Source organism: Chelmon rostratus, chromosome 14 (assembly GCF_017976325.1).
Source record: "Chelmon rostratus isolate fCheRos1 chromosome 14, fCheRos1.pri, whole genome shotgun sequence".
NCBI lineage: Eukaryota > Metazoa > Chordata > Actinopteri > Chaetodontiformes > Chaetodontidae > Chelmon > Chelmon rostratus.
This window is the reverse complement of record NC_055671.1, coordinates 3312404-3327175: the sequence shown is the minus strand read 5'-3', so window position 1 is coordinate 3327175 and position 14772 is coordinate 3312404. Positions and strand designations below refer to the sequence as shown.

The following is a 14772-nucleotide window of genomic DNA, read 5'->3' as shown; positions in this document are numbered from 1 at the left end:
ATGGACAATCAAAATAAAGAACTTGTTAATGGTTTAATCAAACGGAATCTAAATTCTATGTTTCTTTGTGGGATTGAAGAAAGGGATATCATTGACGTTGTAAATAAGTTCAAGAATAAAACGTCAACTGATGTAAACCTTATTGATATGTGCACACTTAAAGAGGTCATCCATAGCATTGTAAAACCTCTAACATATACAGTTGTGGTCAAAAGTTTACATACACTTGTAAAGAACATAATGTTAAATTTCCAGTTATTTCTACAACTCTGTTTTTTCTCTGATAGAATGATTAGAACAGATACTTTGTCACAAAAAACATTTGTGTACTTTGGTTCTTTTATGCCTTTGTTATGGGTTAACAGAAAAAGTGCCCAAATCTGCTGGGTCATAAATACACATACAGCAATGCTGATATTTGGTTACATGTCCCTTGGCCATTTTCACTTCAATTAGGCGCTTTTGGTAGCCATCCACAAGCTTCTGGCAAGCTTCTGGTTTTGAATTGGTGCAGTTCAGTTAAATTTGTTGGCTTTCTGAGCTGGACTTGTTTCTTCAGCATTGTTCACATGTTCTTAATAGAGTTTAAGTCAGGACTTTGGGAAGGCCATTCTAAAACCTTAATTCTAGCCTGATTTAGCCATTCCATTACCACTTTTGATGTGTGTTTGGGGTCATTGTCCTGTTGGAACACCCAGCTGCGCCCAAGACCCAACCTTGGGGCTGATTTTAGGTTATCTTGAAGAATTTGAAGGTAATACTCTTTCTTCATTATCCCATTTACTGTCTGTAAACCACCAGTTCCACTGGCAGCAAAACAGCCCCACAGCATAACACTACCACCACCCTGCTTGACGGTAGGCATGGTGTTCTTGGGGTTAAAGGCCTCGCCTTTTCTCCTCCAAACATATTGCTGGGCATTGTGGCCAAACTGCTCGATTTTTGTTTCGTCTGACCACAGGAGTTTCCTCCAGAAGGTCTTATCTTTGTCTTAAGCCTTAGGGTGCCGCTTTTGGAGCAAGGGCTTCCTTCTTGCATGGCAGCCTCTCAGTCCATGGCGGTGCAAAACACTCTTGACTGAGGACACTTGACACCTGTGTTCCAGCAGCTTCTGCAGCAGCTTGGCAGATCTGCTTTTTGGTGGTTCTCGGTTGACTCTTCACCCTCCTGACCAATTTTCTCTCTGCAGCAGGAGATAGCTTGCATTTCCTTCCTGATTGTGGCAGTGACAGAACAGTGCCATGCACTTTATACTTACAAACAACTGTTTGCACTGTTGCTCTTGGGACCTGCAGCTGCTTTGAAATGGCTCCAAGTGACTTTCCTGACTTGTTCAAGGCAATGATTTACTTTTTCAGATCCATGCTGAGCTCCTTTGACTTTCCCATTGTAGCGTTTGTGGGTGTTTGTATCCAATGAGCCGTATTTAAATGGCCTCAGAGAAGTCACCAGCTGTAGTCACTCACAATCACTCACAAGAAGTGAAGAGGCCATGCTATGAAGCTCATTTCATTGACACAACTTTCTAACTCACCAAAATTGCTAATTCGTGTTGCTGTATGTATATTTTTGACCCAGCAGATTTGGGCACTTTTTCTGTTAACCCATTAAAAAGTCACAAAAGAACCAAACTTCATGAATGGTTTTGTGACAAAGAGAAAAATCAGAGTTGTAGAAATAACTGGAAACTCAAGAGAGCCATGACAATATGTTCTTTACAAGTGTATGTAAACTTTTGACCACAACTGTATATGCAACCTTTCCATCCAAACAGGCATCTTCCCACAGGACATGAAACTAGCCAAAGTAGTACCCATCTTTAAAAATGGTGACAGACACAGTATGGACAATTACAGGCCAGTAGCTTTACTGCCACAATTTTCAAAAAATTTAGAAAAGCTCTTTATAAAACAATTAGATAACTTTAATGAAAAATATAATATTTTAAACGAACAACGATATGGATTCAGAAAGAACAGAACAACTACATATGCAGTGATGATGATGGCTGAAGAAATAGCTGATGCAATCGACAATGATCATCATACAGTGAATGTCTTCATAGACTTAAGTCAAGCTTTTGATACTATTGATCATAATTATTTACTGGAAAAAATGGGACACTATGGATTTAGAGCAGGCATGGGAAAACTACGGCCCGAGGGCCATATGCGGCCCGTTACAAAATTTAATCCGGCCCGCCGAACTTGAACAAATTATATCAATAAACCTTGTTAATGTTTTATTTTCACTGCAATTCTGGCTTTTTCCCAATAGATGGCGCACTCTAGATACATTGAGCTTTGTTGAGGTGAAGCGTATTACTCCACGTTTGCGCTTTACTCTTCGACCCTCAGCCCTTCTGTAAAGATGAGCGGAGCTAAGGATGTCCAGTTTTTAATAAGGAGTGGACAACTAAATATTTTTGACTGAACACCGATCAGGCGGTGTTTAAAGACGATGATACAGCAAGAAAACTGACTCCAGACTTTGATGCGCTGGATAAAAAGGGAGACCAACAACACTGTTCCCACTGAAATTAAAAGTACGTTTCTCCGTTGTGTTATGTAAAAAATGCATTTGAAACTAATTTGTTCTGTCTGTTAAGGGATGCACATATGTGGTGCTCAGGTGCACGTACGTTCTCAAAACCAAGTGCGCAAATGCAGCGCGATCAAATATAACGCGCTCCACATACTGGCGTTGTCACTGTTCCGTCCTCGCGCTGCTCGTTGTTGAGTTTTGGCATTAGGGATGATTGAATAGAAGGAGAGGACAAGTAGACCTGCATCTCCTACCGTTTTTTAAATGAAGACAGTCAGGAGGAGACTGATGATGATAATATCCTTAAGGATAACACAACTTTCAGTGCTTTAAAATAATAAAAAGAGTAATTTCAATAAATAGCTCAGTTCTGTGGGACTTCAAAGACAGATATTTAGTTGTAATGCTTTTGTTCATTTTCAATTGAAATTAAAGCACATGTGTTCTACATATCTCATGATATTTTATTTTCTCTTATGAGGTGGATTACCAAAACACTCCATCCATCTGCTCCTGGTCCGGCCCCCCAGTCAAATTTTAGAACCCTTTGTGGCCCACAAGTGAAAAAGTTTGCCCACCCCTGATTTAGAGGGACAGTTCATGCCTGGCTGAAAAGTTATTTAGAAAGCAGACAGTAATACGTTCAAATAAATCAAACAATGTCCGAATTTAAACCGGTCACCTGCGGATTGCCTGAGGGCTCCATTATTGGCCCCAAATTGTTTTTTCTTTTTATTAATGACATTTGTCTGTATCATGTTTGCTGATGACACAAATTTGTACTCCTCCGTGGAAAATTTAGAAGAACTTCTGCACACTGTTGAACAAGAACTTGGAGTGTTCAAAACTTGGTTTGATGTCAATAAATTATCTGTCAATATAAAGAAAACTAAATTTATGATATTTGGAAGCCAATCTGAAACTAATATTAAATTAATTAAATCTCTAACATTGAAATAGGAAGGGTTTGGGAGACCAAATTTCTCGGGGTTGTGATCGATCACAAACTAAACTGGAAAAAACATGTTGAGTAAAAGGGAAAATCTCAAAATCAATTGCAATTATAAAAGTTTATATTTAATTTACTGCTCTCTGATACTTTCTTATTTACCTAATTGCGTGGAATTATGGGGATCTATGTTTAAAACCACAGCTGAAAAAATTGTGTTACAACAAAAACGAGCCATATGCATCATAAACAAAGCTGGTTATTATGATCATACAAATCCATTATTTTTAATTTCTCATGTTTTGAAGTTTCAAGACCTGCTTTATTATAGAACAATGCAAATCATGTTTAAAGTAAAAAATAAAACACTAGCAGACAGTGTGCGTAAGTTTTTCATAGTGTCTGAGAGTAAATATGAGTTGAGAGATGGAAGCAAATTTGTGTGACCAAAAGCTAAAAAAAGAAGTTAAAAGAAGATTTCTTTTAAAGGGGTTCAGCTGTGGAATAGTGCTGATCTCAAACTTAGGCAATGTACTTCCTTTGTTATGTTCAAAAAATCATTATGTGGATTTATATTTAGGAGTTATGGCTGTAATTAAAAAAAAGGAGAAAAGAGATATGTATGTGAATGAGTATATATATATATATATATATATATACTTTTTTTTTTGTACGTTTTTTTCTTCCCACTTGATACCATGAATTGTGTAGCTCAAGATGCATAGTAGGCGGGCATTAATAACCTTTGCTTCTGCCTGAGCCTTTTTCAGTCAAAATTGTTTTTTGTTTTTTTCTTTTGTTGCTTTGAACTGTATATATGACTGATATAAACTAAACTAAAAACTAAACTAAACAAAACGGAAGTCCCTGTAATGTAAATCATTAACTTTTAGGGTGAAGACTAAATATAAGTCGTGTGTGTGTATTTATTTATATGTATGTGTGTGTGTGTGTGTAACTTCCTGTTCTCTCAGCCTTGTTTCTTGATTCTTGTGTTCTGAGCTAACCATCAGCGTCGCTGTTTTACTCTCAGACTGACCTCAGATCAGAAGATAAGTGTTCGTGTGGAGGAAGAGGAGGACAGAGCCGAGTCTTCAGCATCCAGCTGTCTGTCTATAAAAAGTGACCGGTCCAAAGGTCAACCTCCAGCCTTCAGCCATGAACCTGGACCCTCAGACACAAAGTAAGACTCTGTTTTGCTTTAAACTGACCTGATGGGAGATGATGCATTGAGTATGAAGATAAAATACTCTGCTACAAGATTTCTATTCATGATGCAGAACTTTTGGTGCAGAAAGCGTTTCAAACTCAGATCAACCTTATTTTATTTCTGTAGTAAAACTCTTGAGAAGCTTCATTTCAACATTTACACCTCAGGAACATTCATATATTTCTGCCCTCACATTGAAGCTGCTGTGAACATTTGCAAATATTCAGAATGTGAAAGAATCTGCTTCACGTGTGAAATTCACTTTCTCATATTTGATCTGAGAATAATTAATTGGTTTGACTCTTTATCAGATCAGCTATTATGACCAGATGCATGTTAAATCACTTTGTACCATAATTGTACAAAATATGATAAAAAGTCATTTGTAGAAGAGCTTTGCTCACCGTGATCAACACTTTGAATCATTAGTAAGTGAACCTTTGAGTTCAGACTCTCTCCATCTGACGTTCAATATAGATATCCATCAGCATCCATTCCCGGTTCAGACAGCTCTGCAGTCGTTGGGTGTATTTATGGGCTCCAGCTCCGATCGGCAGTGGTGGAAACGTGAGGCCCAGGTGGACGATCATTTTTGCTGGTTGGGTTAGCTGAAGGTTAGCTGAAGGTGTCAGGTCATATTCTGAGAGGAGAAGGTGAAGTTCAGGTCAGTCTCTTGATCTTGGTGTCCTTGGAGACAGAGACAGAAAGTAACAAAACAGAGACTGTATCAGGGCAGCTGCCATCCCAGTGAAACAGAGAGTTTGTCACCTTTCAGACCTAAAGAACAAAAATTCCCTCAGTTACCACATAAGCTTGTAAACGCTGTAGTCTGGACAGTATTAAAGCACCATGAAGCATAAAGTCAGGCATTATTGATGATAACTCACATTGTCAGAGACGCACACTGTTGGAACAGAAGATACTGATAACAAAGATTGAATAGTGGACCAACTGAGTGGGTGGAGTAACTGTCCACATGGTAAAAACTACCACTGAATGAGTTGCCGTGCTGAGACGTGGGTCATCCTCTGGCAGGGAGTTTTATACAGATGGACTGGGCTGTGTGGTCTGACCATGTGCTGGATGTAGGATGAGCCTGAGCCATTGGCAGCACAGTAGGCGAGTACCAGCGTCTTGGATTCAGCATCACCCGTAGCCGGTTCAGGGTTCAGCCTTAACTATTGATAATGAAAATAATTATCAGATTGTCAGATTTTCTTTGTTTTCTCTCATTTTTCTCTCTTTTTTTAGTGACTGGTGATCTTCAGGAGGTTTTAGATGAATATAAGATCAGTCTGAGGAGGAGATGTGAATGTGTGACTGAAGGAAGTGATGAAACAGGAAGTGGAAACCCCCTCAACAGGATCTACACTGAGCTCTACATCACAGACAGACAGAGTGAAGAGGTGAATACCCAACATGAGGTTTGGCAGCTTGAGACAACTTCCAAGATGAAGACCCTCCATGAGACTCCAGTCAAGTGCCAGGACATCTTTAAAGCCTTACCTGACCAGCAGAGACACGTCAGAGTCGTTCTGACGAACGGCGTCGCTGGCGTTGGAAAAACTTTCTCAGTGCAGAGGTTCAGTCTGGACTGGGCAGAGGGCTTGGAAAACCAAGACATCAGCCTGGTGATTCTGCTCTCGTTCAGGGAGCTGAACTTGATCAAAGATGAGCAGTACAGTCTGCTGACGCTGCTCCATGTTTTCCATCCAACATTACAGAAGGTGACAGCAGAGAAGCTCGCTGTCTGTAAGCTTTTGTTCATCTTTGACGGCCTGGATGAAAGCAGACTTTCACTGGATTTCCACAACAATGAGGTTTTGTCTGATGTCTCACAGAAGTCATCAGTCAACGTGCTATTGACAAACCTCATCAAGGGGAATCTGCTTCCCTCGGCTCTCGTCTGGATAACTTCCAGACCTGCGGCAGCCAATCAGATCCCTCCTACATGTGTTGACAGGGTAACAGAAGTACGAGGCTTCACCGATGCCCAGAAGGAGGAGTACTTCAGGAGGAGATTCAGTGATGACGATCTGTCCAGCAGAGTCATCTCACACATCAAGACCTCCAGGAGCCTCCACATCATGTGTCAAATCCCAGTCTTCTGCTGGATCACTGCTACAGTTCTGGATCACATGTTGACTACAGACCAGAGAGGAGAGCTGCCCAAGACCCTGACTGACATGTACTCCCACTTCCTGCTGGTTCAGACAAAGAGGAAGAAGCAGAAGTATGATGAGGGACATGAGACTCGTCCACAGGAGCTGATGGAGGCTGACAGGGAAGTTCTTCTGAAGCTGGGGAGGCTGGCGCTCGAACATCTGGAGAAAGGAAACATCATATTCTACCAAGAAGACCTGGAGCAGTGTGGTCTTGATGTCACTGAGCCCTCTGTGTACTCAGTACTTTGTACAGAGATCTTCAAAAGAGAGTGTGTAATCTTCAAGAAAACAGTTTACTGCTTTGTTCATCTGAGCATTCAGGAGTTTGTGGCTGCAGTCTACATGTTCCACTGTCACACCAGCAGAAACACAGAGGTACTGAATGCTTTCCTGGGAAATTGGTGTGATGAAGGTGATGATGATTATGCTGTTGACGATGATAATGATGGTGATGATGAGAGGGATAATGACTATTACCCATCCCTGGATGTCCTCCTGATGAGCAACATGGAGAAATCTCTTGAAAGTAAAAATGGTCACCTGGACCTGTTTGTTCGCTTCCTTCATGGACTCTCTCTGGAGTCCAACCAGAGACTATTTGGAGGCTTGCTGGGTCAAACAGACAACCATCCAGAGATCATCCAGAGAGCCATCAACAACCTGAAGAAGAAGAGGACCAGTAACTCGCCTGACAGAAGCATCAACATCTTCCACTGTCTGATGGAGATGAACGACCACTCAGTACATCAGGAGATCCAAGAGATCCTGAAGTCAGAGAACAGATCAGAGAAAAAACTCTCTGGGATTCACTGCTCAGCTTTGGCCTACATGCTGCAGATGTCAGAGGAGGTTCTGGATGAGTTGGACCTGCAGAAGTACAACACAACAGTGGAGGGACGACAGAGACTGATTCCAGCCGTGAGGAACTGCAGAAAGGCTCTGTAAGTCCAGATGTGATTATCAACACTGTTAAGAAACGTAAAAGTGAAGACATCAGTGTTAAAGATACACACTTTACATACATAACTTCCACACCATAAGAGTTTAACCCTGATTCCAAGAAAGTCAGAACACTTTTTAAAACGTAAATAAAACAGAATGCAGTGATTTGCAAATTATTTTCTAATTTTGTTAAATTTAATACAAAGATAAGATATTTAATGTTCAAACCAATGAACTTGTTTTTCACAACAGTTACTGTAGAGGTAAGATATGCAGAGAAAACAGCAGCACACGTTTCCACTGTGATTTTGATTGAATTAGCAGCCACAATCTTTGTCTATTGAGCACCTGATTTACTCAGACAGCAGCTCATGACACAGTCAGCTCCTGGGACGCCTCCAGGTTCATTCTGCCAGTGAAGGAGAGCTCAGCAGGTTCAGTTCAGTGGAGGATCTCCATCATCAACCAGCTCAGTTATAGTCTTTGTTCCAAAACATTAACTTCAGCCAGCTGAACTCCACTTGATACAACTATCACCCAGAAATGTATAATAATACAATCTTTAGTGATTATTATAACAAAAATGTTGGTACGCTGTGTAAAACATAAACAGAATACTGATACTTTTTGACATAAACTCACCTGAAAAAAGCACCAAGTCCAGCACAGCACCAATACTGTTTGAGCTCATCAGCTTCATTGATTTCAGTAAATATCTGCTTATTCTGAATTTGATGCAGCAACACGTTTCAAACAAGTTGGGACAGGAGCAACCAAAGACTGGGAAAGATGTAGAACGCTCCAAAAACACCTGTTTGGATCATTCCACAGGTAAACAGGTTGATTGGTAACAGGTGATAGTATCATGATTGAAAGGCTCAGTGGTTCACGGCGAGGATGGAGCGAGGTTCAACACTTTGTCAACACATGATTGGATATAGAGATTAATACCTGGACACAGGAACACTTCAATAAACTGTTGTCAGTGAACACAGATTGATTATTAAAGATTGATTCTGGTTTTATTGATGTTTCTCACAGAGTTCAGACTGTTTTGGAATCAGGTTTGTAATTGTGCAACACGTGGTGAAAACGTATTATAGAAGGGCTTTGCTCACCTTGATTCTGTGTGTTTTCAGTTTGAGTTAGTCAATAATCAACTGCTTTGGTTAAATGTGATGAAGAAAATTTACTGTCCAAGGTTACTGTTGATTCAGAGCTTGAAGTTTAAAGTTTTGTATCATTAGTACGTGAATCAAACTCATATTCTCTCCATCATATTTATATTGATCTTGAAGGTGAAGAACAAACATCGAAGCTCAGTACTCATGTAAAACTTATCAGATTAAACAGGAGCAGAAAATGGTGAAACGTGGATTTGGACCACTTGAATTGCATTTCTGCCTTCATGTAATGGTTGACAGTAGAGAGTAATATGAAACACAATGATATCCAACAAAGGCAACTGTTATTTGTCTCACACTGCTGATCTAAAGAGGTCTAAAACTCCAGCAACACTTGTACTATATATTTAACAATAACTTTACCGTTAGACCAACAAGTTCCGGCTTGTGGCCTTCGTCAGGGTCGTAATGAGTAAGTAACAAAAGTAACAACACGTCTGATTTGATTGTTATTCCAGACTTGAGTGAGATAAGCAGCATGTTATTGATCTGTGTCGACATGAACAGGTGTATGAATGTTGTGGTGACATTTGATAGATGGATAGATAAATAGATACTTTATTCATCTCCGAAGAGAAATTTGCAGTTCCAGCAGCTCAAAAGGTGAACACACAAGGGCATGCAAAAAAGAGCGAGAACTACTTTCCAGGAATGAACCTTTTTAAGTAGGAGGTAAAAATACAATACAAAATACAAAATAACAATACAAGAAAAAATAGTGAAGTAAAAATAAAGAACTTGGCTATCCAGGATAAACGTCTTAACATCTGGCTATACAGGATAAACATTTGTAATACCGGATAAGCATTCAAGCAGTTAAATATGTGCATAGTAGTGCAGATGTGCAAAATAACAGTGTGCAATAGTCGGTTTGTCCACACTTAGGTCCAGCATTTAGATGTGTGTGTGATGGAGTCCAGCATTTAGATGTGTGTGTGATGGAGTCCAGCATATGGATGTGTGTGTGATAAAGTGCATGTGTCCATGCTGTGTGGTGTAAGTGTGTAGTGGGTTCGGAGTTGTTGTGTTGATTATTGTTTTTGTCGCCCTCCCCGAGAGGTGCTGAAGAGCCGTATGGCGTGGGGGAGGAACGATCGTTTCAGTCTGTCAGTAGAGCAGAGCGGATTATCTATTATGGACAGGAGCTTGTTCAGTGTCCGTCGCTCTGCCACGGATGTTAGACTGTCCAGCTCTGTGCCAACGACGAAGCCTGCCTTCCTCACTAGTTTGTTCACTGTACTCAGTACTTTGTACAGAGATCTTCAAAAGAGAGTGTGTGATCTTCAAGAAAACAGTTTACTGCTCTGTCCATCTGAGCATTCAGGAGTTTGTGGCTGCAGTCTACATGTTCCACTGTCACACCAGCAGGAACACAGAGGTACTGAAGGCTTTCCTGGAAAATTGGTGTGATGAAGGTGATGATGATTATGGTGTTGACGATGATAATGATGGTGATGATGAGAGGGACAATGACTATTACCCATCCCTGGATGTCCTCCTGATGAGCAACATGGAGAAATCTCTTGAAAGTAAAAATGGTCACCTGGACCTGTTTGTTTGCTTCCTTCATGGACTCTCTCTGGAGTCCAACCAGAGACTATTTGGAGGCTTGCTGGGTCAAACAGACCCAGGACTAGTTTGTCCAGGTGTGCTGTGTCCTTTTTCTTTAAGCTGCTCCCCCAGCACACTACTGCGTACAGGAGGGCACTCGCTACCACAGACTGGTCGAAAATCTGCAGCAGCTTTTTGCAGATGTTGAAGGACTCCAGCCTTCTGAGGAAGTACAAGCGGCTCTGTCCTTTCCTGCACAGAGTGTCAGTGTTGGCAGTCCAATCCAGTTTCTCGTCCAGCTGCACTCTCAGGTATTTGCAGGTGTGAACCACCTCCACGCAGTCCCCTTTAATGGTGATCGGTTCTGGACACGGCCTGAGTCTCCTAAAATCCACCACCATCTCTCTGGTCTTGGTGGTGTTGAGGAGCAAGTGGTTGGAGTCACACCATGTGATGAAGTCCTGGATCAGTTTCCTGTACTCATCCTCTTGTCCGCTCCTGATACAGCCTGATGGATGATGTCTGTAGAATCTGTAGAATGACAAAGTCACTGGACTGATTTTAAAGCAAAGCTTTTTGATTTGATTGATTAGGACAGAGTACACATTTACAACCTGAAGACATCTGATTGGATTATAAATGGATTTTTATCTTCATCATTAATTCTTTATTCAGGTTGGGGGGCTGCAGGTTAACAGAGATCAGCTGTGCTTCTCTGGCCTCAGCTCTGATGTCCAAACCCTCCCATCTGACAGAACTGGACCTGAGTGACAACAAGCTGCAGGATTCAGGAGTGAAGCTGCTGTCTGCTGGACTGGAGAGTGCAGACTGTAGACTGGAGACTCTGAGGTCAGTTCACTGACTCTCTGTTACTGTTGTAGATCTTTAATAATAATAATAATAATAAACTTTATTGACAAGACACCTTTTGTACAAAACATGCAGCTCAAAGTGTTTTACATTGAAAACAGAATAAAGACAGGAAACAGAAAGTCAATTGAAAGAACGCAGGTAAAGATTAACCCCTTGACGCCTGAATTTATTTAGAATTATATTAAAAAATTAAGAGGAGTTTGTTAATTTTTCTGCAGCACATAAAATAGATAGAAAAATAGGTATGATGCAAATTAGTGACAACAGGTGTTAATGCTTGCATTTAAGCGTTAATGCCTGTTGTCACTAATTTGCATAAAATACTTTTTTCAAAATTCATAAATGTGCATCATAAAAGCCACAAAATTGGCTTACAACCATTACATTGTAACAACAACACAACGGATGTAGTTTTCACTTTGACCGGTCTGACGAGAAACCAGTGCTTGCAAAAGGTTCCTAGGTGTGTGTTGAATAGGTACAAACCGGCATTAGAGGAATGCATGCGTGATTCAGCTGCGAATGTTGTGGTGATATTTGGATGATGTCTGTAGAATGTGACATTATGATGATCCACAATAATACAATGACAAAGTCACTGGACTGATTTTAAGGCAAAGCTCATTGATTAGGACAGAGTAATGTTGAGCTGCACATTTACAACCTGAAGACATCTGATTGGATTATAAATGGATTTTTATCTTCATCATTAATTCTTTATTCAGGTTGGGTTTCTGCAGTTTGTCAGAGATCAGCTGTGCTTCTCTGGCCTCAGCTCTGAAGTCCAACCCCTCCCATCTGACCGAACTGGACCTGAGAGGAAATGACCTGCAGGATCCAGGAGTGGAGCTGCTGTCTGCTGGACTGGAGAATCCAGACTGTAGACTGAAGACTCTGAGGTCAGTTCACTGACTCTCTGTTACTGTTGTAGATCTTTAATAATAATAATAAACTTTATTGATAAAACACCTGTTATACAAAACTTGCAGCTCAAAGTGTTTTACATTGAAAACAGAATAAAAACAGGAAACAGAAAATGAATTGAAAGAACGCAGGTAAAGATAAAGCTGAGTGTTGCAGAGAAAGCAAAACATCTGACAGATCAGCTATGAAAAGAGACATTTAAAAACAGAATGAAAATATGTTTAATGAACAACTGAACCTCATCTATGTTCAGACACAACTTCCTTCAGTCACGTTTTAAATGAGCTTTTGTTGATATTTTCATGTTGAAGTAAATTTAGTCTTCAGTCACAAAAGATTTGTGCTTCTTAAAGAAAGTGTAGAAAATGTTGACTGTTAGTTGTTCAAGTCAATGAATGATGATAATTTTTGGTAAATGTTCACATCTGGATACAGAAGATCCTCTGAACTAATATTTGTTTCAACTGATCAAGTTTACTTGATGAAGTGGAAATATTTCATTAGTTTCTGATGATTTTAATGTGTTTTCACAAATAATGACTGATGATTGATATTGATCCTTCAGAACACACACACACACACACAGAGGAACACACACACACACACACACAGAAAGACACACAGAGGAACACACACAGCGAGGAACTTGCACACACTCAAACACACACACACACACACACACACACACACAAACACACACAGGTCAAAGCATGTTTCCATATGCAGCTGTTTAAAGGATCAATATCTGGACTTGAGTGAGATGAGCAGCATGTTAATTATCTGTGTTTACATGAACAGGTGTATGAATGTTGTGGTGACATTTTGATGATGTCTGTAGAATCTGACATTATGATGATCCACAATAACACAATGACAAAGTCACTGGACTGATTTTAAGGCAAAACTCATTAATTAGGACAGAGTAATATTGAGCTGCACATTTACAACCTGAAGACATCTGATTGGATTATAAATGGATTTTTATCTTCATCATTTATTCTTTATTCAGGTTGAGGCGCTGCAGTTTGTCAAAGATCAGCTGTGCTTTTCTGGTCTCAGCTCTGATGTCCAACCCCTCCCATCTGACAGAACTGGACCTGAGCTTCAACGAGCTGCAGGATCCAGGAGTGAAGATGCTGTCTGTTGGACTGGAGAGTCCAGACTGTAGACTGAAGACTCTGAGGTCAGTTCACTGACTCTCTGTTACTGTAGGAGCAGAATGTGAATTTATTTATGTATAAAAGATGGTGAATTGGATCGGGTCTCACGGGTTAATTAGCGGTCAGCACTATATAAGGTAGGAACTTCTGTGTGTGGTCAGTTGTCTCACCTGGAAGGACAAATTGGTTTTTTTTTATAATTAAGACAAATGAACAACAAGCACAACAGACGAAACTGACACAGAACTGGCTGGGTCCTGACTCAGTACCAAAATATCGTTATCATAAAGAAATCATTTATGCTCCCTACCACCTCCAACACCCTTAATTCTTGACTCTGCTCTAATCGATGTGGCCAAAGGCTCCAAAAAAATTGTGAACAATAGTGGACTTAGACTGCACCCCTGTCTAGTTGACCTGGTTATACTAAAAAACGGAGATATTATCCCATTAGTAAAGACTGCAGCTTTAGGGCTGGAATATAAGACTTTTATCCACCTGCAGAAATCACCAAAACCAAATTTTGAAAGAGTTGTGAATAAAAAAGCCCATTCCACCCTATCAAATGCTTTTTGAGCATTAAGTGATATGGCTGAAACAGGGTGAGAGTTAGTTCTGTTCATCCAAATTAAATGCAACAATCTTGTGACGTGGCTAGGGAGCTGGACCCAAATGCAAACAAACAGACGTTGGAAAGGTGACTAGGTGAAGGTTTATTGAGGCAGCGGTGAGGGGGGAAGCGTAGGTAGAGGTGGTGTCTCCAGACACAGGGAAGACTGGGGAGGCAAGCAAGCAGGCGGCGAGGGAGGTCGGCCGTGTGGCACAGCGGTGGCTCGAGCTGACTGGTACAGGTGCTGGGTGGCTTGAGGGTAACGAGCTGGATCCTGAACATAGAAAAACACAGGTTAGTATGGGAAATCGCAATCGAAAATTCTCTGAGGCACTAGCATACGATCTACCACAAAGCGGTGACAATCTGGCAGCGAGAACACAGGCGGGCCCGCCTTATGTAAGCTCCTGATGAAGATCAGGCACAGGTGTGTGCAGCCAGCTCCTCCTCCAACCCACAAGCCACACCGATACTGTCAGAGAGAGCACACACAAAACCCAACCCCCAGCCTCACCTACACACACACCACAAATCTCCTCATGTTATTGGATGAAGATCTATGTTTTATAAACCCAACTTGGTCTTTGTGATTAATTTTGGAGAGTAAATTTAGTCTTCAGTCACAAAAAATAAATACTTGGAGAGTATTTTACAATCAAC

At 40.7% G+C, this 14772-nt stretch overlaps 1 protein-coding gene across 3 annotated transcripts in view; it reads left to right on the top strand.

Annotated features, from left to right (window-relative positions):
• Positions 1-14772, top strand: part of LOC121617103 (NACHT, LRR and PYD domains-containing protein 12-like) — a 29690-nt gene that overhangs the window by 3265 nt on the left and 11653 nt on the right. The window contains exons 2-6 of one of the 3 annotated variants that reach the window (XM_041952134.1): positions 4527-4676; positions 5955-7809; positions 11221-11394; positions 12144-12317; positions 13352-13525. In XM_041952134.1, coding sequence (XP_041808068.1) covers positions 4652-4676; positions 5955-7809; positions 11221-11394; positions 12144-12317; positions 13352-13525 — 2402 coding nt within the window. In that variant the 5' untranslated portion in view covers positions 4527-4651. Of the gene's footprint in view, positions 1-4526; positions 4677-5954; positions 7814-11220; positions 11395-12143; positions 12318-13351; positions 13526-14772 lie in introns of those variants that run through there. The other 2 variants (XM_041952135.1, XM_041952136.1) reach the window with 2 other exon arrangements.